This window comes from Salvelinus namaycush, chromosome 5, assembly GCF_016432855.1.
Source record: "Salvelinus namaycush isolate Seneca chromosome 5, SaNama_1.0, whole genome shotgun sequence".
In the NCBI taxonomy this organism is placed as follows: domain Eukaryota; kingdom Metazoa; phylum Chordata; class Actinopteri; order Salmoniformes; family Salmonidae; genus Salvelinus; species Salvelinus namaycush.
Genome location: NC_052311.1, coordinates 53,014,925 through 53,037,348, shown reverse-complemented (window position 1 = coordinate 53,037,348; position 22,424 = coordinate 53,014,925). Strand labels below are relative to the sequence as shown.

Below are 22,424 nucleotides of genomic sequence, written 5' to 3'. Positions count from 1 at the left end.
TGGAGACGCTTCTTCTTGCTTTTAGCTGATAGGAGTGGAACCAGGTGTTGTCGTCTGCTGTAATAGCACATCCACAAAAAGGACTGACGAGTTGTGTGTGAGATTCTTGTCCTTCTCCTTTGACCGCTCATCGAGCTGTTTTCGCCCACAGGACTGCCGCTGACTGGATGTTTTTTTGTTTGTCGCACTATTCTCTGTAAATCTTACACACTGTCATGCGTGAAAAGCCGAGGAGGCCAGCCGTTTCTGAGATACTGGATCCAGCGCGCCTGGCACCAACAATCATACAACGCTCAAAGTCGCTTAGGTCACTCGTTTTGCCCATTTTAACATTCAATCGAACACTAACTGAATGCCTTGATGCCAGTCTGCCTGCTATATACAGCAAGCCACGTGACACACTGTATGTAGGAGCCAACCATTTTCATGAACGGGATGCTGTACCTAATAAACTGGGTGTATATGGTTAATACTTAAGACATCCTCCAGCGATTTCTTTTACTTTTGAAAAGCAATATCCCAAGTATAAATACAGTAAAGTACACACACTAAAGGGCGAAAAATGTGTTTTTAGCAAAATAAATGTTTTTTAGACACCTGCAAACTTCAAGGAGTAGGGCATTCAAGGAGTTGGTCTGTTGGGAATACGTGATATCGTCAGCCTCCCGCTTGCTTGAGGAACAATAGAGAAGCAGTAGATGACAGAAAAAGTAAGGCCCACCCCCCACTTGTGCCATGTCAGGAATTACCTGGACCACTTATTGAGATGTGGCTTTTGTTAAGTAAATCAGGTGTTAAATGAGGTAAAAAGGAGACCACTTTACTATTAGGTTACATACCCAGTCTACTTGGTTGGCCACATCCAGCATTCGATAGATGATAGTCTTGTTGATTTTCTGGTAGTTAAGGTACTGTAAAACAGAGCAGTTATTGATTAGGACAATAGAGACAGAACATGATGGGATTGGTCTAAATGTACTGGGGTCTCTTCAAAGTGCAGCTATGTCAGTGCCTTGCTTACACTAAGGGGCATTGTCGTACATTAGCCTTATCGTACATTACCTCTTCGTGATCAGCTACAAGCACAAGCTCTATGTACTTGGTCTCTGAGAGAATGTCCCTTTTACTCTACAAAAAAAGCAAAGTGTAAACAAAAGACATTCGGGCCAATGTACAGTATGTTGTCGACAATTCAGGGAAGTCAGTATGGTATTTCCAGCAGTGGCGAAAACATTAGTAGTTCCAATCCCTAGATAAACATTTGATTGTGCTTCCAGCACCTCTCACCCTGTGTGGGACTTGTGGTGGGATGTGGATGGGGGGTACAGGTGTATGGGACACCCCACAGCCCCCAACATTACCCCTCTCCAGAGGTCTGGTGAAGTAAAGCAGGTGCATCCCCTCCTCCTCCTCCCCTCCACTCTCCTCTGCCCCCTCCTCGTGGTCTTCCTCAGGCTGCAGCTCAAAGCTCAGGGTGGAGTTGATAGCCACCACACCCCTGAGGGAGAGGGGAATAAACAGGGACTCACTCAACAGGGAGTCAACAGGGGGAGAAAATGGTGTCCAAGTTCCAAGTAAATACAGTTACTTCAGGTGAGGACATTGTTCAAGGCTCTGCTAGCAACCAAATTACCTTTGCTACATAAACATGACCCTAAACCGAGTATATGGCCACACGGTCTGCCCACGTGAGTAAAGAGCTCTAAATAACTCCAACTCAAAATAAAGGTCAAGAGGATTTCCCATGGATTTCCGCCAAGTTCATTTGGATATCCCTAAAGTATCCAAGTCACCGGAAGGGACCCCAGATTAAAACTGGCGCTTTCTCAAATCGGGTGATTAGTATGCTTGAGGTCAGAGTTCTTTCTGATTAATCTGAATTGGATTAAAGCCACCTCATGGTCGATCATTCCGCCCCACTCACATAACCATGACGCTCACATAACCATGACGTTGTCCGTACTGCAGGCAAAGGTGAAGTGCCCTTAGTAAAGACTTCCCCTTTATAATAATAGGTTCGCCATATAGTGCACCACAAAGGGAGTAACTGAGGAGGGCGATTAAGTGGGATAAGGCTGACTGACTCCTGTTTATATTACTTTACTGGTTTTAAATGCATGAACCATTACATAACAGATAATGAAATGCATATGCTTAAGATCATAAGGTAATGCGGGTAAACTTATTGAGCTGTTAGGCTCTATTTCTTAATGGAAAACCTAAAAGGCATGATTACATAGTATGAATTTGTATGATCTCACTTCCATGGACACCATTCTCAAATCAAGAATGTTGACTGGGTACATCTACAGGGAACATTGTTCGCATGCTGTTGCTTTGCTTGTGAAGTCTTGTGAAAATGTACATTCCTTTGGATAGTGACAGGGAAAGGGGAAATTGACAGGGGAAATTATCCTAATTTTGACAAGCTGCATACCATCCTGTAGTTTTGACAGAGAGTTAAAGTTGATATTATTACCTGAGTCCAGAGCAGGTACTGAGAGCCACCCTGGACTGTGGGAAGCCCCTCACTGAGCCGTGGTAGTAGCAGTGAGTCTAGGAGATAACAACCAGGGAGAGAGTAGTCAACATAATATAATGATGACATTATTATCCAAGCTCATATGAACTAACTTGCCGTTTTCATAACAACCCCTTTAACAATTCTACCTATAACAAATCAGAACATTTACAACACATTACTTACCACTGTGCTCTCCTCTAAAGAAACCCCAGTGCCATTAGGGAGGTAGTAGAAGACATTGGGGGGCTTGGGCAGGAGATCACTGCAGGGAGAGGACAGGGTTACTGTACATTCATTCAGACTACTTCCTCTGAAGATTTGTCTGAAGTCTGAACATTTTATTGTTGATGATGATAAATCCCTTTTTGAAACTATGAAGTCTTAACTCAACGATGGCAAAGGTTGGGGCATTTCTGCATCACAACTCCCCATTCAGATAGCTAAAGCTTATGATTACATATATTTTAGTCTTCTGATATTTTAAAATTTAGTATATTTTGTTCGTGAGCGTACTGGTTTTTCTCCAGGTCCAAAAGATAGATGCTGCCTCCAAATTGAAGACCACACTGTAGCTTGTCTGGGTGACCGTTCTGTGAAAAGGAAGAGAAAAAAAGGAAAAGAAACATACACCTGGTAATGTGTACTGTGATTTTCATCCTCATAAGTCAGTGGATAATTGAACTAACTGTATTAGGAAAATACGGTTGGACACTTCCCCCTAACAACTGTTGTGCTAAAGGGGAACAAGGACCTTGTGTGACCAAATGAACTCATTGTCCAACAAAATCTTTCCAGCAATGACTTTGTTTGCTGTTGTTGTTATTGTAATCACTCAATGTTTCAACATGGTGTATTCATGATTAGCACGTGATGAGTGTCTTAATGAGCGAATGCAGCCAAGAGCAGCTTGAAGTGGCAAACGGGGCAAAGGGACAATCTTCTTAGTGAAACAGCAGTAATATCCAGTACCACCATGTGGTCTTTTTTATTAACCCTGCAAAGTTTAAAGGATTGAGGCTTAGGAAGTCCTGCATAGTTCATAAAGAGCATGTTATGTACACAATGACCTATATCCTTTCGAGGCTGATGGACAACATTTCAGATGTAGTAGACAGCTATGGAGCGCTCATCCTTTCTCCGCACTAAAGTTCCATTATTACGCAACGCTCAAATTGGATAATACTATATACTTTGAATCCCTTCAGCCAATCAATACTCATCCCATCAAACCAGTCAGCGGACATGAAATGAGATGGTGCGATTAAAGTTATACTTTGTCTATGGCTGCAGCCGCCCCTGAGCATTACCTGTCAACGCTTACACCTGCATGCTCTCTAAAATAGACCCAGTCTCTAAATGCGTGCAGCACCCAGTCCTTGATTGGCACAGGCACCTAAGCACAATACTAGAGCCCAAATGAGCTGAATCAGACTGTCAGCCAGGGTTACCCCTCATAGGCACTAAGGATCAGGCTATAAATGGACTTCCTTTGCCTGCTGCATATTTCTCTCACCGAACGCAAGGCGGCGGTGTGTAAATTACGTCCTCTCCCTCTTTTCATGTCCGTTTCCCCTGCGCTTCCATCTCATTACAGTCATTCCCCCCAGCGGGAACTAACACCGTCTCTCTTCCTGCCATTCAGTCATTTTCTAGCGCATTGAACGGCTCCACCTATGAAGACAGTGAGTAAGTGAAACCCTTCCTGTTGGCGCTTCCCTCCTTCCCCACCGCAGAGTGCTGCTTCCTCGCTTTCTCCTCTCCAGCTAACTGACAGGAATTGGCAGAGGATCAGACTTGGAAATGGGACTAGACCTAGGAGTACAGGCAGTACTAGTGGTGACAGTATCACAGAGAGGTCTGTTCAGTTCCAAGTAGCGGTTAGTGACTATGAGGAACCAGAGAGTCTAAATCTTCTGTGGACCGGCGAAATCATGCAGGATAATGTCATTGCCGGGTACTCAAGTCCAAGAACAACTTACACCCAATTCACTAAGAAGTATTCTACTGTCCACAGTCCCAGAAATACTTTAACAACATCATGGTTCATATGATACATACAATTGTGTCCCTGTACCATAGGCTCTAAGAGGCTATTAGTAATAACATAACTATTCACACTGGAACCAAGTCATTGGATATGTACAAAATGTAACTGGTTCCACATCCAAGAATATCATAATCCAAGAAGAATCCCAGAAGTAGATGCTGATAATTGAGGGGGATTTCCAATACATTTGGATGAAAACATAACTCTGGTCTATTTCCAGTTTCTATAGTCTTTATTATAATCAGAGGGCTTTGGTGAGGTCATTCACCACAGTATGTAAGGAGAGTGTGACTGAGTTATGTTGGGTGGGTCTGTGTTTTTGTACTGCCAGGGAAAGAGTCCAATGGGTAACCAACAAAGACTCCAAGCACAATGGTGGAGATCTGGCTAAAAACTACAAGGCAAAAAACAAACTACAGTAATGTCAGTTATGCGTCCAAAGAGAATAAAGATTAAGGGTGAGAAAGAGATAGGGAGAGAAAGAGATAGGAAGACATACAGCACATGTTTGAGAGAGTGTGTACATCTGCATCTTTTGGCAAGCTGCCTCGGATTGTGGTTTTGGGGTGAGAGGTCAGAGTAGAAACAGGGCTCCTTCCAGAGCAGAGCAGAGCTACATCTGTTCAGGGCTCTAGTGGAGGATCACACCCAAATATCTGGAGCTCAGCCAAGAAACACCCACCCTCTCCACACTTTGTTTGTCATTGCCTCACTTCTCCCTTTCTCACTCTCTCCCTCTTCTTTGAGCATTACAAATTCTCTTTCATTTCTCTCCTTGTCTCTACCTTCTCTTCTCCCCCCCCTCTTCCTCCTTCTGAATCCTTACCTCACACTTGCAACTGGTCTCTCGTTTCACGCTCACTGGCATTCCACTTTCACCTCTCTCTCACCTCTCTCACCTCTGTCATTCTTTATCCTATCGATAACCATATCCACTCCATCTCTGCTGCCATTACCTCTCCTTCCACCACTCTCTCTACCTTCACCCTCTCCTCCTCTTATTTCCTCCCTCTCCTTCAGTGAGGTAAATGTCCCAGGCCGTGACCTCCTGCTAGTAACAAGATGAGCTCACCGCCACATGAATGCTGGGTGGGGTCCATTCAGACGCAGAGCTGCTTGTGACCCACAGCAGAAGAAATAAACCAGGGAGGAGGAGAGGGGACAAGGGGCGGAGGAGGTGTAACGGAGGAAGGGAGGGACAGGGCGAGTCGTGATTCCTCTCCAGCTCTTTCAGCTCAGCGAAAGAGTGCGAGGGAGGGAAATACAATCAGTCAGCTCCTGGGATGTCTGTCTTCCTCAGTCCCTGTAGTGCTTCTCTGTTATTTAGTCTGACCCAGAGCAGCCCTGGATCCTGTTTATGGATCAAGTCTGGGCATGTGAATGGAGTGTGCCTGTCCACTATCTGGGGGAAATCTCTGGGTTAGTTCATGACTTGTGTACCCCTTTGCATTACAATAACAGCCAAGTGAATTCATGTACAATGGGCAACATGAGGTAGAGGAGTGTCGCATTCAACTCCAGTCCCAAAGGGAATGTGGTGTTTGCTGGCTCTTCTCCCCTTCCCTAGCACTTGACTGATTAATATCGATGAACCAGAGAGTCAACACGTCCTGGTTTATAAATGTTCAACAGATGGTGGTATGAAGGCAAGAGTGAAAACCATTTCACTGGAACTCATGTCTGCCTCTGACTGTTTCTTTACTGCTGTGCATGGATATCCAGAACTAACCTCACAAATAGGAAACAAGTGATTCGTTCCCATTTAAGTAGTAGCCTGCCTACTTGCATTACCTTCACTTGGGCTCAGAGAAGTACTCAGTGATTTGAATTACTTTTGGGGTATAATGAATGATCTGGTTATATAAACACGACCCCGGTTGGGGATTAACTCAAGACCATTCTTTACCCGGCTCAATACACCACACATCCTAGTGAAACACTTTCCCTACAGACACTTTCTTTTTTTTTCAATTTAAAGTTTTATTAAGTTTTCAATCAACCAACCAAACACATTCCACATTCACAGATGTGACTTAAAAAAAATAATAATAATAATAATAATAAAAAATTGTTTTATATATGTATATATATATATATATATATATATATATATATATATATATATATATATATATATACACATACATACATACATACACACACAAATAATAATTATAACAAAATTTAAATTATAGAACTTGCAGCAGCACTATCAAGGTTCTTATTAGCTATTTCCAGCCTTAGCTGAGATGACGAGCCAATAATTAGTTTTTAGATTTTACAGCACCTTACACAACACGCATCTGCTCATCTCCCTGATTCCCCTATTCACTCTGTCCAATTTGAAATATAGTTGAGTAGTGGAGACCAGAGTCTATCAAACTTGGGCTGTCTCTTGTGGAGGTCATACGTGAGCTTTTCAAGAGGGAGAAAGTCAACAATCTGGTCAATCCACATTTTAAATGTAGGAGAAGTATTAGAGGCCCACAATAGAAGAATACATTTCTTAGCAAAGTATGTAATGGTCATGAGCAAATTTTCTCTGTCAGGATCAAGAACAAAGTCCTGCTGGGCATTAAGAAGGTAGAGACACGGGGTCATATCAAACTGTACATCTAGTATTTTCTGTGCAGCAGTATGTATAGATTGCCAAAATCTGGCAATCTCTTTACAGCTCCAAAATACATGCATATAGGTTCCACTTTCAGAGGTACATCTATTACAGTTAGGAGAAATGTCTGTTTTCATTTTATGGAGTCTCAGGGGAGTGTAATAAAATTTGTACAAAAATTTGTAATTAGATTCTTTCATTTTTACATTAGTAGAGGAGCAGTATACCCTGTCGCAAACCTCCGCCCATAACTCATCACTGATAGTCAGACCAAGGTCCTTTTCCCATATTATTTTCAAAGGAGTAAAGGAGGAGCCTCCTTTCTCAGAAAGGAGTCTATAGATATAGGATATTTTGCCTTTAATGGATTGTGCTGTGACAAGAAGGGTTTCAACTTCATTCAACTGAGTTCTAAACCTCCTCTTGGAAGTAAATGAGGAGATGACATGTCTAATTTGTAGATATTTAAAAAAATGGGATCTTGGCACATTGAATTCATTGCAGAGCTCTTGAAAGGATTTCAGTGTAGTGGTCTTCTGATGAAATAGGTCTGAAAAGGTCCTGATTCCTAGAGTATGCCAAAGATTAAAGTTGGCATCTCTCAGGGCTTTTGGCAAGTCTGGGTTGCCTACTATAGGCGAGTGAGAACATATTTGGGAGGAGATGCCCAGGTATTTCTTACAGTCCCTCCACGCTCGTAGGGTACTGTAAATCACAAATGTTTTGGCTATGTTGCCCACTTCACTAAAGTTATCAATGAATATAGTTGAGCTTAGTGGCAATGAACCACAAGATTGGGCTTCTATCTGGATCCACGTTGACTCTTGACAGACACTTTCTTAAGTAGATAAGAGCCCCCCCCCCCCCCCCCCCCCCCTTACATAAAGAATCAGTCTTACCATGCTTTGGGTGTAAGACAATAATGCCCCCCTCACACACACACAGCTGTCTTAATGGTAGGTTAAAGGGTTTCACTGTCAACACAGAGCGATCAGGATCTGAATTAGCTGAGATCCCCTCCTTAAGCTGTATTAAGGTGAAGCTCCCTGCTGCACGCCTTACACATCAGAGTTCCGTGTGTGTGTGTGTGTGTGTGTGTGTGTGTGTGTGTGTGTGTGTGTGTGTGTGTGTGTGTGTGTGTGTGTGTGTGTGTGTGTGTGTGTGTGTGTGTGTGTGTGTGCGCGCGCGCGCGTGCGTGCGTGCGTGCGGTCACAAATCCATTCATAACCAAGTTGGTGTGGAGGCTAATAATAGCAGGCACCAGAGAGGTGAGCACTGAGCAGCAGCCCAAAAAAAAAAGGGTTATCTGCAATCTGATAACATGTCATACATGTCTGTATTTTCTTCTTAAAACATTTATTTCCAACATCAATGTGGCAATTGTCTGAAAGTTTGTTTGACAAAGTAGATCTATTCATGGTTCAACGTTGACAGAAGCTATTCAGGTCAAGTCCTCTCCCAAGAGGACACAAGTCACCTGCTCCACCATAAGAAATTAAACTAACACTGTGGTGACTGGCATGTTTTCTTCTTTAATATCTCACTCACGTATAATCAATCTGAGATCCTAATTGGGCTGGGAGTTACACGCATTTCAACAAAAAGGAACTCGTAGTTCTTTTGAACTAACTAGAATAATAATCTGTATTTGTAGCATGGTAGTGATATGCAAAGAATATACACTCAGATCTTTTTGCCTCGAGAGAACATTTACAATCATCTTATCTATAGCTAATCATGCTTTGCTAGACAAATAAAAGATCTACATTTAACGTGATGAAGTTGCACACTATCCTGGTGATTACATTCAAGTAAGTGCACTCAGTCTGAGTGGTGAATTTAAATACTTTAATTAGTGCTATTTAGAGCACAAGTGGTGGCTCTAAGTTCCAATGTCACACTTGGCTCAGGTTGGAGTGATCTTTATCACTTGAATACCCTAGACTGGGAAATGGAGCGTTACAGGAATTACATTGTTCAGGGGATGGGTGGGTGTTGATGAGGGTGGACGGACAAAGTTTGTATAACAGACACACACAGGCACACCCCTCCCATATGGCACCATCCCCCACCTTTCCTCTCATTTCTGACAAACAATCTAAAAACAGATCCCAGTTTCCATGGTTACACGTTGCATGTATTTTGACTGAGTATGTGAATCACTGGTGTTATGTTCATCAGTATGAGCAGTAGGCTGTGGGTGCAGTAACCTCATGACAAGTGAAAAACGGCTACTCATTCATCAATGACTGCAGTGATTCAGAGGATAAACCACACAATAATGTAGGAATTAGGAGTGACTCTCCGCTGAGTCTTAGCCAATGAGGCCCACTCAACTGTGTTATTTGTATGACAGTGCAGTGCCCTGATGTGTTTTGAAACCAGTAAACAAACATCTGGGTGCCTGATTGAGACTGCTTTGCCAATGGGGTTCGACCTTTTGAAAGTCAACATTCCAATCCAGTAGCCGTCTTAAAAAGTGATGTGCAAAATTGTAGCCCTGTCATGCTCTTATTCTCTACTTTCCTCTGTGTGTGTGTGTGTGTGTGTGTGTGTGTGTGTGTGTGTGTGTGGAAAGGAGGGGGGGTCTGCTGTCTGGCTTCCTTTTTTGTGCTAATATAATAGAGGAAGGAAGTAGGCGCCTTGACATATTTTACAGGGAGCTTCCTGAATAAAAACTATGATCTGAAGAAGGTGGGGGGGGACTGGGGCACTTTAAGAGGACGAACACTTCCTGTGCAGCTGACAGGAGGTCTGAAATCATATCCTGAAGAATTCCCCCATATCACTCACTCCACCCAGAGAGGAGAACATCATAACACTGACAACCTTCAAATAGAAAAAAAATGTGAGCCGCACATTGCAATTGGAATAACCAGGTGTGGGTTTGATGTTAGTTTGAGATATAAAACTGCAGTTTAAAATTAGGAGTTCCTATGGGACCTGTAAAAATATAATGGTTATTAACCTCTGATACTATCTAAACAAAAATAAAGGCCACTTTATAAAAGTGCTCTGGGATCACTGAATGAAGAATGGTAACATGTACGCATGGAAATAGAAAGCAGGTAGTGGAAGTAGGACCAGAGTAATAGTGTGTATGTGTATGGCTCTGTGTAGAACGATACTCTCACACACACATTCTCTTGATGTCTGTAGTCTCACCTGCAAGGCCTCACTCAGACTTCTCTTGTGTCCGTCCACTACGACAAAGGGCCTGGTCCTCTCCAGTGGCTTGCCGTGCCTACTACCATGGTGGTGCTCTGGACCTGGGGACAAGGAGAGATGGGATTCATAGGAAAATATTGTCTTATGTCCCTTGAGGCGCTATATTCAGATTAATAAATATCAGTTTGATACTATAACATCAGCGGATGGAGAAACTATTTTGTTAATGCTAGTAGTGACCCTAAAATCTAAATGCTCAGCTAATGGCAACCTATTACCCAGTCCTAGTAGTCAGTGAACCCCCTTCCCCATGGGGCAATGCTAATGCTAAGATAAAGTCAGCCATATCCCAGATGGATATCCCTTAGCAGTAAGGAAAAACTAATGTGGTATACAGGCTTAGGGTAGGAAATGCAGGAAACCTACAATTTTCATTAAATGGTTTCAATATGCCAGGAAAAAAGCTCAGCATCACAATCTTAACTAAGCATGTACAATTCAAGCTAATTGCACAAACCAATCAGTGATGCCAGATGTGCTTATAACAGCTCATGCTCTCTGTTTCTTAGCAGGCATATCTGCTGACTCCTTTCTTCACACACACATAAAACAGACACAGCTGCATTAACTTCAGTACAATAGCCTACCTATGTACAGTTCAAGTCAGAAGTTTACATACACCTTAGCCAAATACATTTAAACTCAGTTTTTCACAATTCCTGACATTTAATCCTAGTAAAAATGTCCTGTCTTCGGTCAATTAGGATCACCACTTTACTTTAAGAATGTGAAATGTCAGAATAATAGTAGAGAGAATGATTTATTTATTTCTTCACATTCCCAGTGGCTCAGAAGTTTACATACACTTCATTAGTATTTGGTACCATTGCCTTTAAATTGTTTAACTTGGTTCAAACGTGTTGGGTAGCCGTCCACAAGTTTACCACAATAAGTTGGGTGAATTTTGGCCCATTCCTCCTGGCAGAGCTGGTGTAACTGAGTCAGGTTTGTAGGCCTCCTTGTTCTGCACACAAATGTTCTACAGGTTTGAGGTCAGGGCTTTGTGATGGCCACTCCAATACCTTGACTTTGTTGTCCTTAAGCCATTTTGCCACAATTTTGGAAGTATGCTTGGGGTCCTTGTCCATTTGGAAGACCCATTTGCAACCAAGCTTTAACTTCCTGACTAATGTCTTGAGATGTTGCTTCAATATATCCACATAATTTTCTTTCCTCATGATGCTATCTATTTTGTGAAGTGCACCAGTCCCTCCTTCATCACAGCACCCCCACAACATGATGGTGCCACCCCCGTGCTTCACGGTTGGGATGGTGTTCTTCAGCTTTCAAGCCTCCCCCTTTTTCTTCCAAACATAACGATGGCCATTATGGCCAAACAGTTATATTTTTGTTTCATCAGACCAGAGGACATTTCCCCAAAAAGTACAATCTTTGCCCCCATGTGCAGTTGCAAACCGTAGTCTGGCTTTTTTATGGCGGTTTTGGGACAGTGGCTTCCTCCTTGCTGAGCAGCCTTTCAGGTTATGTCGATATAGGACTCGTTTTACTGTGGATATAGATACTTTTGTACCTGTGTCCTCCAGCATCTTCACAAGGTCCTTTGTTGTTGTTTTGGGATTGATTTGCACTTTTCGCACCAAAGTACATTCATCTCTAGGAGACAGAACACGTTTCCTGCCTGAGCGGTATGACGGCTGCGTGGTCCCATGGTGTTTATACGTGTACTATTGTTTGTACAGATGAACGTGGTACCTTCAGGCGTTTGGAAATTGCTCCCAAGGATGAACCAGACTTGTGGATGTCTACAATTTTGTTTCTGAGGTCTTGGCTGATTTCTTTTGATTTTCACCTGGTGTCAAGCACAGAGGCACTGAGTTTGAAGGTATGCCTTGAAATACATCCACAGGTACACCTCCAAGTGACTCAAATTATGTCAATTAGCATATCAGAAGCTTCTAACACCATGACATAATTTTCTGGAATTTTCCAAGCTGTTTAAAGACACAGTGAACTTAATGTATGTAAACTTCTGACCCACTGGAATTGTGATAGAGTGAAATATAAATCAAATAATCTGTCTGTAAACAATTGTTGGCAAAATTACTTGTGTCATGCACAAAGTAAATGTCCTAACCAACTTGCCCAAACTGTAGTTTGTTAACAAGAAATTTGTGGAGTGGTTGAAAAACAAGTTTAATTGACTCCAACCTAAGTGTACGTAAACTTCCGACTTCAACTGTACACTGAACAAAAGTATAAACGCAACATGTTTTCATGAGCTGAAATAAAAGACTGCAGACATTTTCCATATGTACAACACGCTTATTTCTCTCAAATGTTGTGCACAAATTTGTTTACATCCTTGTTAGTGAGCATTTCTCCTTTGCCAAGATATGATACAGTCTTATACTCAGCTGGCCCCTCCCCAGATTTTGTATTAAATGCTCTACAACAAAGATTTCTTAGTGTCCAACAAGCTTTCTCTACCCTTAACCTTGATCTGAACACCTCCAAAACAAAGGTCATGTGGTTTGGTAAGAAGTATGCCCCTCTTCCCACAGGTGTGATTACTACCTCTGAGGGTTTAGAGATTGAGGTAGCCACCTCATACAAGTACTTGGGAGTATGGCTAGACAGTACACTGTCCTTCTCTCAGCACATTTCAAAGCTGCAGGCTAAAGTTAAATCTAGACTTGGTTTCCTCTATCGTACTCGCTCCTCTTTCACCCCAGCTGCCAAACTAACCCTGATTCAGATGACCATCCTACCCATGCTAGATTAGAGACATAATGTATAGATCAGCAGGTAAGGGTGCTCTCGAGCGGCTAGATGTTCTTTACCATTCGGCCATCAGATTTGCCACCAATGCTCCTTATAGGACACATCACTGCACTCTATACTCCTCTGTAAACTGGGCATCTCTGTATACCCGTCGCAAGACTCACTGGTTGATGCTTATTTAGAAAACCCTCTTAGGCTTCACTACCCCCTATCTGAGATGTCTACTGCAGCCCTCATCCTCCACATACAACACCCGTTCTGCCAGTCACATTCTGTTAAAGGTCCCCAAAGAACACACATCCCTGGGTCACTCTCTTTTCAGTTCGCTTCAGCTAGCGACTGGAACGAGCTGCAACAAACACTCAAACTAGACAGTTTTATCTCAATCTCTTCATTCAAAGACTCAATCATGGACACTCTTACTGGCAGTTGTGGCTGCTTTGCGTGATGTATTGTTGTCTCTACCTTCTTGCCCTTTGTGTAGTTGTCTGTGCCCAATAATGTTTGTACCATGTTGTTTTGCTACCATGCTATGTTGTTGACTTAGGTCTCTCTTTATGTAGTGTCTCTCTTGTCATGTGTGTTTTGTCATATAGGACAAAACAAACATGACAAGATAGACACCACAACACTACATAAAGAGAGACCTAAGTCAACAACATAGCATGGTAGCAACACAACATGGTAGCATATATATATATATTTTTTAAATCCCTGCTCCCATCCCCACAGGAGGTCTTTGGCCTTTTGGTAGGTCGTCATTGTAAATTAGAATTAGTTCTTAACTGACTTGCCAAGTTAAATAAATAAAATAATATCAAGAAGCTGATTAAACAGCATGATCATTACACATTACACCTTGTGCTGGGGACAATAAAAGGGCACGCTAAAATGTGCAGGTTTGTTACAACACAATGCAACAGATGTCTCAAGTTGAGGGAGCGTGCAATTGGCATGCTGACTGCAGGAATGTCCACCAGAGCTGTTGCCAGAGAATTTTATGTTTATTTCTCTACCATACACCACCTCCAACATATTTTTGAGAATTTGCCACAACTGGTACTTGAATGTGTGTCCAGCGACTGTCAAGCCAATATCTTAACAATTAAGTGAAAAGGTCTGAACCTCTTCACCAGGTCGCTAGATGTTGGGCTTGACAGTCACTGGGCCAGGGTCCGAGTCCGGCCTACACCCGGATTTACTAGAAACGTGCTATTATAAGTGTTTAGAAAGTAAAGGTATCAGATAAATATTAATTGTAATTAGCATGTATGCTAGGCTCCAGTACAGAGGTTTAACTGACTGTAGAATAGTCCTAAAATGTAATGTCGTTTTTGGTGAATTTGAGTGCCCAGACAGGGACTGAAATTACATTTTAATGACAGTTCCTTTGAAGTTGCCTAGGCTAAATTAGGGTTACTACAAATACCTACTTATAAGTGAGGAGTGAGACGATACTGTTGTTGTGTTCAAAGGAGACAGCTTCTCTTGTGGCTTCTCCATCTCTGTCTTTTTTGAGTTCATATGACTTTCCGCCAGCAGATATTCCTGCAAATCGGCATCGTCCAGCAATCCTAAACGGTTACTAGGTAACGTATTTGATTGAGTACCGCGAAATGTTACAGTCTCAAGTAGCACCAACGTTACCAGAGCTCGAGATAGAAACATTGTCAACGTAAAAAAGTGTAAAACAAGGCATTCAAAAACGGAGAAAGGTCACAGGTTCTGTTGGAGGCAACTATACGGCTACCTCAATTTGCCTACAGGGGCAAATGTCAAGCGAAAGTCCATGATAGCGATCCATAAATGCATGCGCAGAGCAGAAGTGTTGCTTGTGCCAGTCAATCGAACGTGTGACTTTATTTCAAGAGGCTTCATTCACCTGCGCCATTAGCCCACACCATAAAGTCCTGTAACAGACCTCTAACCAAGCCCGACCCGCTGTCCGTGGCTGCCGTTATCGCAAGGTCATATTTCCAGTACCGTTACCTTCACACACAGAGCTACTACAACATATGTCCATTCCGTAGCGGAGATGAGCCCACTGTGATCTCGTTAAACTCTCAAAGTACTATTCAGAATATCTTAATTCCTGAAAGACAGACAGCTTCGCACATACAAGACTGAGTGCGTGCTTACAGCGATGGTGTAATCGCATTTCAACCCCCGAACAGGGCGGGATTTTCGCTTGTGCTTTAACTCTTTACTGCCCGAATCTTTCTGCGGTCACATTTTAGACAGCCGCCGCGTATTCTAACTTGACAACATTTCTATATAGCAAATTCTAAAAATACAAAATCGATTTATAAAGTCCTACATTTTAAGGTAATTAATTGTGACTAAATTATGCAATTGTTTACCTTACACACAGACATAGGCTATTTAATCTGATAATATCAAGTTATCCTATTGTCTGAACATCCCAAAGAATTAGCTGGATCTACAGTTTTGTCAATTGTCAGCATTGCTAAATAACAACTACAATCTGCTGAAAACTCTGGTGAAACGGATGCTATTGTTATGTCTAGTTGATTTGATTAATTAGTCACAGGAAATGCAACTATGGACAGGGATTCAAGGAATGAAACAATTTCCTTCAGAACAAAACTTTAAAGAAATGAGCCAAGATAAACATTTAACAGTGTGTAATGATCAGCTGTTCATTCGGCAAGTTTGTTTTATTGCTATTGAAAAAGATTAAGGACCAAAACCTGTAATGGGCTAATATGCTAAATATCTTTACTGTGTCTGCATGTGATTTAGGTGGTCGCCCTAACATAGTACATGTCTGAACAGCTCTCTACTGGGTCCCAGTTACTAGTGGGGACACAGGTGTAACAGATCCTGCCCAGGTCCCTCCAGCACTGGGGCCAGTAGGTCGCCTGGGACTGTGCACTTCACGCCCCGGTCACCCCTCTGCCTCTCCCCACACACACAGCACCACCGCAGCCTGCAGCCCAGTCTGGACAACACCTGAGCAGGAGAGAGTGGAGGTGAAGGGTAGAAAGAGAGCAGAAAAGTGGGAGGAATAGAGAGTGGGATGGGGAGAGTACCGTAGGTAGAAGGGGCAGTGTTAAATAACAGTACAATTCAATGAAATGAACAGATTTGCCCTAATTAGATTATTGGGGGTCACAGGGCATGGAATGAAAATCATTAGTGAAGTCAGAACAGAGGATAATACAACAGCATGTAAGACCGGATGGATAGAGAAGGGCCCAGGAAGGAGAGTGTGAGGGAGGCTGCATCCCAAAGAGTTTGTCTGTGTTTGTTTAGATTTGTCTTGGAGAGCATTCCCGGAAAAGAGTAAGCCCATTTGACTTCAAAATTAAAGGCACTGTCATTCTGTTATGAGTTCATCCAAGAGCCATCCCATCAACTAAATCAGGAAATAGAACGGTTCAAAGACCTTTAGGAAAAAAAGATGTTTAAACTCTGTTTAATGAGAGAGTAGTTAAATACACACAGTACGCACTGTTTTCTCTCCTGTTCCTAGCTGCATGAGTCGTGTCCGTTGCCTTTTGGTGTACGAGATGCGCCTCTGGATCTGCAGGTTATAAAGGAACAGAGCGCGCCTCTTCTCCCGCTAACAGACAGGCAGCCACAACAGAGGGTGGACAGACAGAGAGAAATGGGGCAGTCAGATAAATGACAATGAGTTAATATATAGTGTGTAGAACAGTAGGGCACAGACAGGCAAGATATAGAAAAGTTTCTGTTGAATGAGATATTTGAATCACCCTGAACATGGGTACTAGACTTCACCACTGCTGTATGAACAGTAAATACTGTCCACCATGAGGATGCTTCTGGAGCGCTGAACTCCTAAGGCCAGTTGGATTAATCTGTGGGCTGCACACTTTTACCATGTTGCACTTCTCTCCCACATGCTGAATGTGCAGCAGCTTAATTTTGCTTGATTTGTGAAACTAATCCCCTTCAGAGAGCATAAGGGGAGGACTAATAACAGTAATGACACTTCAGCTGATTTAGTGCCAAGTGAAAACACACAGAGGGCAATCCTTCACTCTATCTACTACGCCAGTCTCTCCCCTCGATGTAGTTTCTCTATAGGTGCTATCAGACTGGCATTTTGAACCCTTAGTCAACCCAGGCAGCATTTCAATTATGATCCTGGAATGGCAAAACACTTCTGGTTTTTGTTCCTACTTGATCTATCATTGCACTCACCGCATTTGGTGTCCTAGGTCTAAACCAGTCCCCGATCAGAGAAGAATGAAAACCAGAAGTGTATCGGACCTCAAGGGCCAGATTTCACACATGCATTTTCAACCCAGGCCAGAATTTTAAATGCTCAAAATGCCTTTGAAACACTCTCCCTATTGTGGAAATGCCAGCATGAAAAATGTCTGTATCCCGCTTTCCCTCCGTTAATCTCTTACCCCCTCTAATTCTTAGTTTCTCTGCATACAGTATACACTCCTTCGCCCCTTTGCCCCTCTCTGTGCAGTACTGTAGGTAGGGCTTCAGTATGAGCAGAATATGTAGTGTCTAATGCTATTACAATAAGCTGCTCTCAGGTAAGCACTGCTTTACTCGACACACACGAGCCAGTGCATTTCTTACAGGATTGGGGGAAAAGGGCCACATTCACTCTGTGTACACATTGTGCTAAAGCCCATTGAATACATTGAATTATAAACTGGGTGGTTCGAGCCCTGAATGCTGATTGGCTGACAAACCCGTATACCACGGGTATGACAAAACATTTATTTGTACTGCTCCAATTACGTTGGTGACCGGTTTATAATAGCAATAAGGCACCTCAGGCGTTTGTGATATATTGCCAAAATACCATGGCTAAGGGTTGTGCCTAAGAACAGCCCTTAGCCGTGGTATATTGGCCATATACCACACCCTCTTGTGCGTTATTGCTTAAATATACCTCAACCAGCAATAGTGCACAAGTGTGCATGAACAGTTATATCCATTACGTCTGGATTAGGCTAGGTTTCTTCTTTTAGTCACGTTTCTATATGCATGTTTATGGAGAATGTGCATCTTATAAGCCTAGAGTTTCCTGGACTTAATTTTGGTGTTCATCTGGAACAATTAAGGGATATTAGAACAAAAACAAGAATGTGCACAACTGGCCTTAATGAGGTAGCTCAGCTTAGCTGTTGAATTTCACACAAATAGTGTATGATGTAAATGAAGACCAAGCTTTCTCCTGAACAATGATTTGTTTTATTTCCATTTATACTCAGCAGTCGACCCAGTAGCTGCTCCAATTTCCGGGGAGATATCCGTAAAACATCTATAAGAACTCTGGCGAAATCCACCCTTTGTGATATCCAGATCGACTGCAAATACTAACACTATAAGGAGCGCTTCTACTTTGTGCGACATTGTATTCTTTGTTTATTTGCAGGTCGCCTGACAGGACCCTACTGTTTGTTCAAACCTTCCCTGTGCCAATTCCACAAGGGATAAAAAAGGAGAGGAATAATAAATGTTAGTCTGCCTATTTAAAACATTACACAGCCTGGACCCAATGTCAACACGTCTATTTGCATGTTGTGTAGAGGCTCCCAGAGTTTTAATGTAGCTACTACTGATGTTTTGATCACAGTGGGTGTCTGTGATCAAATGTCTTGATACATTATAATGATAATGTCTTGATACATTATATTATGACCTTAGAAAAATATATTTTTTATTACTACACTGAACAAAAATATAAATGCAACCTGTAAAGTGTTGGTCCCATGTTTCATGAGCTGAAATAAAAGATCCCTGAAATTTTCCATACACACAAAAATGTGATTTCTCTCAAATGGAGCACAAATTTGTTTACATCCCTGTTAGTGAGCATTTCTCCTTTGCCAAGATAATCCATCCACCTGACAGGTCTGGCATATTAAGAAGCTGATTGAAGGCCTCCCGGGTGGCGCAGTGGTCTAGGGCCACCAGAGTCTCTGGGTTCGCGCCCAGGCTCTGTCGCAGCCGGCCGCGACCGTGAGGTCCGTGGGGCGACGCACAATAGGGATATCCTTGTCTCATCGCGCTCCAGCGACTCCTGTGGCGGGCCGGGCGCAGTGCGCGCTAACCAAGGGGGCCAGGTGCACGGTGTTTCCTCCGACACAATGGTGCGGCTGGCTTCAGGGTTGGAGGCGCGCTGTGTTAAGAAGCAGTGCGGCTTGGTTGGGTTGTGCTTCGGAGGACGCATGGCTTTCGACCTTCGTCTCTCCCGAGCCCGTATGGGAGTTGTAGCGATGAGACAAGATAGGAATTACTAGCGATTGGATACCACGAAAATTGGGGAGAAAAGGGGATAAAAAATAAAATAAAAAAAAGAAGCTGATTGAACAGCATGATCATTACACATGTGCACCTTGTGCTGGGGACAATGAAAGGTCACTCTAAAATATGCAGTTTTGTCACAACACAATGCCTCAGATGTCTCAGGTTGAGGGAGCATACAATCGAAATGATAACTGCAGGAACGTTGTTTCTTAACGTTCTCTGAACAATTTGAGAACATTACTTTAAATAGAACCATGAAGAAACCTATAGGAAATGTTATGAGAAGGTTGCATGCAAAATAACCATAGGTCAACCACGCTCTCACCAAGCTCTAAACAACATATGGTTCTCAGAACATTATGTGCTAGCTGGGTGGTCAGTAGTTTAAAATCTTTTGAAACTCAGTTAAAATGTTCCCTTTTTTTGCACCCAAGCCTGTTTTTTCCGATTTTGGTGAAAAATTGCTCACTACAAATATGTTAGCTCATGGAAAAATATATCACCTATTGTTGTGAGGTTGACAATCAGTGTGGAGGTACAGCACAGCCCTCCTCTCTAGCTCTCTGGTAGGTCTGCGGTGCTCTGTGTTATTCTTTAGCCTAGGAGGGCAGGGTAACTTAGGAGCCAAGGCCTAGTTAAAACCCTCCAGCCCCACACCGCCCTCAGGTTTCCTCTCACATTTCCCAGGAGGAGCGCGGCCGTGAGTCACCCTCCATCCCTCTACCTCCCCCTTCCATCCATCTGCCTCCCCTGTTTTCTTTTCAAATGAATTATTGTTTCATATCCACCGCTGCTCTCGGGCCAGCCAGGAGCCAGCCGGGCACTGGTAACTTTTTAATCCAAACATGACCCGAGGGCCAGAGACAGGAGGAAAAGAAAGAAGAGAAAGAAAAGATGAAACACACTTCCTGGCCTTTGGGAGATCTAGAATGCTGCTCTCAGCATAAAGTGAATGGTGGCATTTCACTTGCTAAACTATGAGTCATAAATCCTATATAATGCTGTCTTATAAACCTGACATGACACTTGGGTTTACTTTTAATGACCGTTCACAATGGTTTTATGAGACAATGAATAGAGCCTGTGATGCAGAGATGCATTTGTCACGTAAATTAGCTAGAGGTTATGTCATTTGTAGGTATGAGGACAGTAATTATCAATACATTCCTCATGTCAGTTGGTCAGCTGTTTTGCATCATCCCATCTTACATTGTTGGCCACATGAAGACAAAGATTGCTGCCCATAAGTAAAGTGCAGAGGTACAAAAACCTTGCCCTTATAATAGTTTCTACTACTTCTCTATTCCAAGGTAGAACATTTTTCAATTGCATAACTCTACTGTAACTCCTTTTTGATGACCATTCTAAACAGTCACAAATGCACAGTGGCACATTCTTGAAGTGCCTCTTTGCTCTCTTCCAGCAACCATAGCAGCTTTCGAGAAGATGAAGGAGTTTGAGTTCAACATATCGGCCTCTATGCACTTTGACATGAATGTGAACAGCAGTCAGTCGCTGCAACAGGTGTCACAGGATATGATGGAGGAAGTGTCGGTGTATCTGGGACGTTTCCAGGAAGTGATGGTGCTAATAGCCTACATAGGTCTCTTCCTTCTGCTGCTAATGTACCTACGGTGAGTCTATATTCATTCACATGAGTCATGCAAACAAGGTTTGACAAGGAGCGGTATACTCTATAGCAGGGTTTCCCCTGATTTTGGGAAACCCTGCTCTATACTGTGTGTGTGTGTGTGTGTGTTTTTTTAAAGGGCTGTCCTGTACAAACACAAGTACCTGCACCAGAATGACTGACAACACTTACATCACAGAGCAGTTTGAGGAGCTCAAGGAGAGATTGGCTAGAGAGGGAAAACCCCCTGTCTAACCGCTCAGCCAGAGAGAGGCCCGCACCTACATCAGACCATGTGAGTGGAGCAGGAAGAATGCACAGGAAAGAGGAGAAGAAAAGATAAATGGATTGTAGGGGGGAAGCAGTGTGGGTGTTGGTAGAAAAGGTAGGGAGCGAAAGGATATAGAGAAATAAAAAAAATGACAGAGAACAACAACAACAAAAACATCTAGAAAGGTGAAACGAGAAAGTCAGTGTAACATTGATGTCATGGCAGTGAAAAGACCCACCTAACCTAACCTCCCCTCCCACACACCCATCTCTGTCCTCTAGTCTCAGTGTACCTGACGACCAGGGAGCGGTGGACGGCTGCCCTCAGCGCAGTGTCCATTCTCAGGCACATAGCCATGGGATGCCTGGTGGTGGCACTGGACCTGGTGGTCTTCTGGATGTTTGACCTGGTGCACCACCAAGCCCAGGGGGACATCGTGGACAGAGGGGAGACAGTCCGGCTACAGGGAAATGGATGATGTCCAGGTCAATTCAGTTCAAGGTTATTTACTGTAATAAATACATTTAAATCTTACTAGCCACCCCACCCATCAGTGTACTCACAGGTGCATGGTTAAAAACAGGAATAGATGAGAGGTATAATATCTGCATTCGTTATTGCTTCCAAAAAGTATATTTACCTGAATGAAACCAGAAACACTGCTAACAAACCGAGTCTCAAAACATGTTTGTACAGCTATTTTGTTTGTACACATTTTGTTTGGGCTGTTATTTTGGACATAACAGTTTATTTTATGAGAGAAAGTGGTTGTTCCGTGTGATGAATAACCTTGCCTGGAACCTGAAGTCTATCAGTTTACTCCATTCTATTCAGTCCAATAAAGGAATTAAACTGGACATCAGTTTCCAATTAAATACTATAGTACAGATTATTCTAATGAAATTGTATATCAAACCATATTTGGAACAAACAACATCATCCAAGACATTGTGCTCTCTCTAGCACCCATCGTATTGGTAGTGGAAGTAAATGGCACAGGCAATGCCTCGGACATCTTCAAGGACCTAGTAGCTGCCTTTGCCATTATGCAGAAGGGCAGCATCACTGTTCTCAGCAAGAAGTGTCTGATGAAGCCTTCAGAGC

General features: G+C 42.8%; 1 protein-coding gene across 1 annotated transcript in view; it reads right to left on the bottom strand.

Moving 5' to 3' along the window:
• The window catches only part of LOC120048479 (disintegrin and metalloproteinase domain-containing protein 15-like), a 36,334-nt gene extending 21,073 nt beyond the window's left edge, over positions 1-15,261 (bottom strand). The window contains exons 1-8 of the mRNA XM_038994481.1: positions 14,586-15,261; positions 10,348-10,451; positions 3,038-3,114; positions 2,708-2,786; positions 2,480-2,556; positions 1,288-1,498; positions 1,063-1,128; positions 840-911 (exon numbers count right to left, since the gene is read on the bottom strand). Of these exons, the coding sequence (XP_038850409.1) occupies positions 840-911; positions 1,063-1,128; positions 1,288-1,498; positions 2,480-2,556; positions 2,708-2,786; positions 3,038-3,114; positions 10,348-10,451; positions 14,586-14,820 (921 nt within the window). The 5' untranslated portion in view covers positions 14,821-15,261. The remainder of the gene's footprint in view (positions 1-839; positions 912-1,062; positions 1,129-1,287; positions 1,499-2,479; positions 2,557-2,707; positions 2,787-3,037; positions 3,115-10,347; positions 10,452-14,585) is intronic.
• Between the last annotated feature and the right edge of the window lie 7,163 nt (positions 15,262-22,424).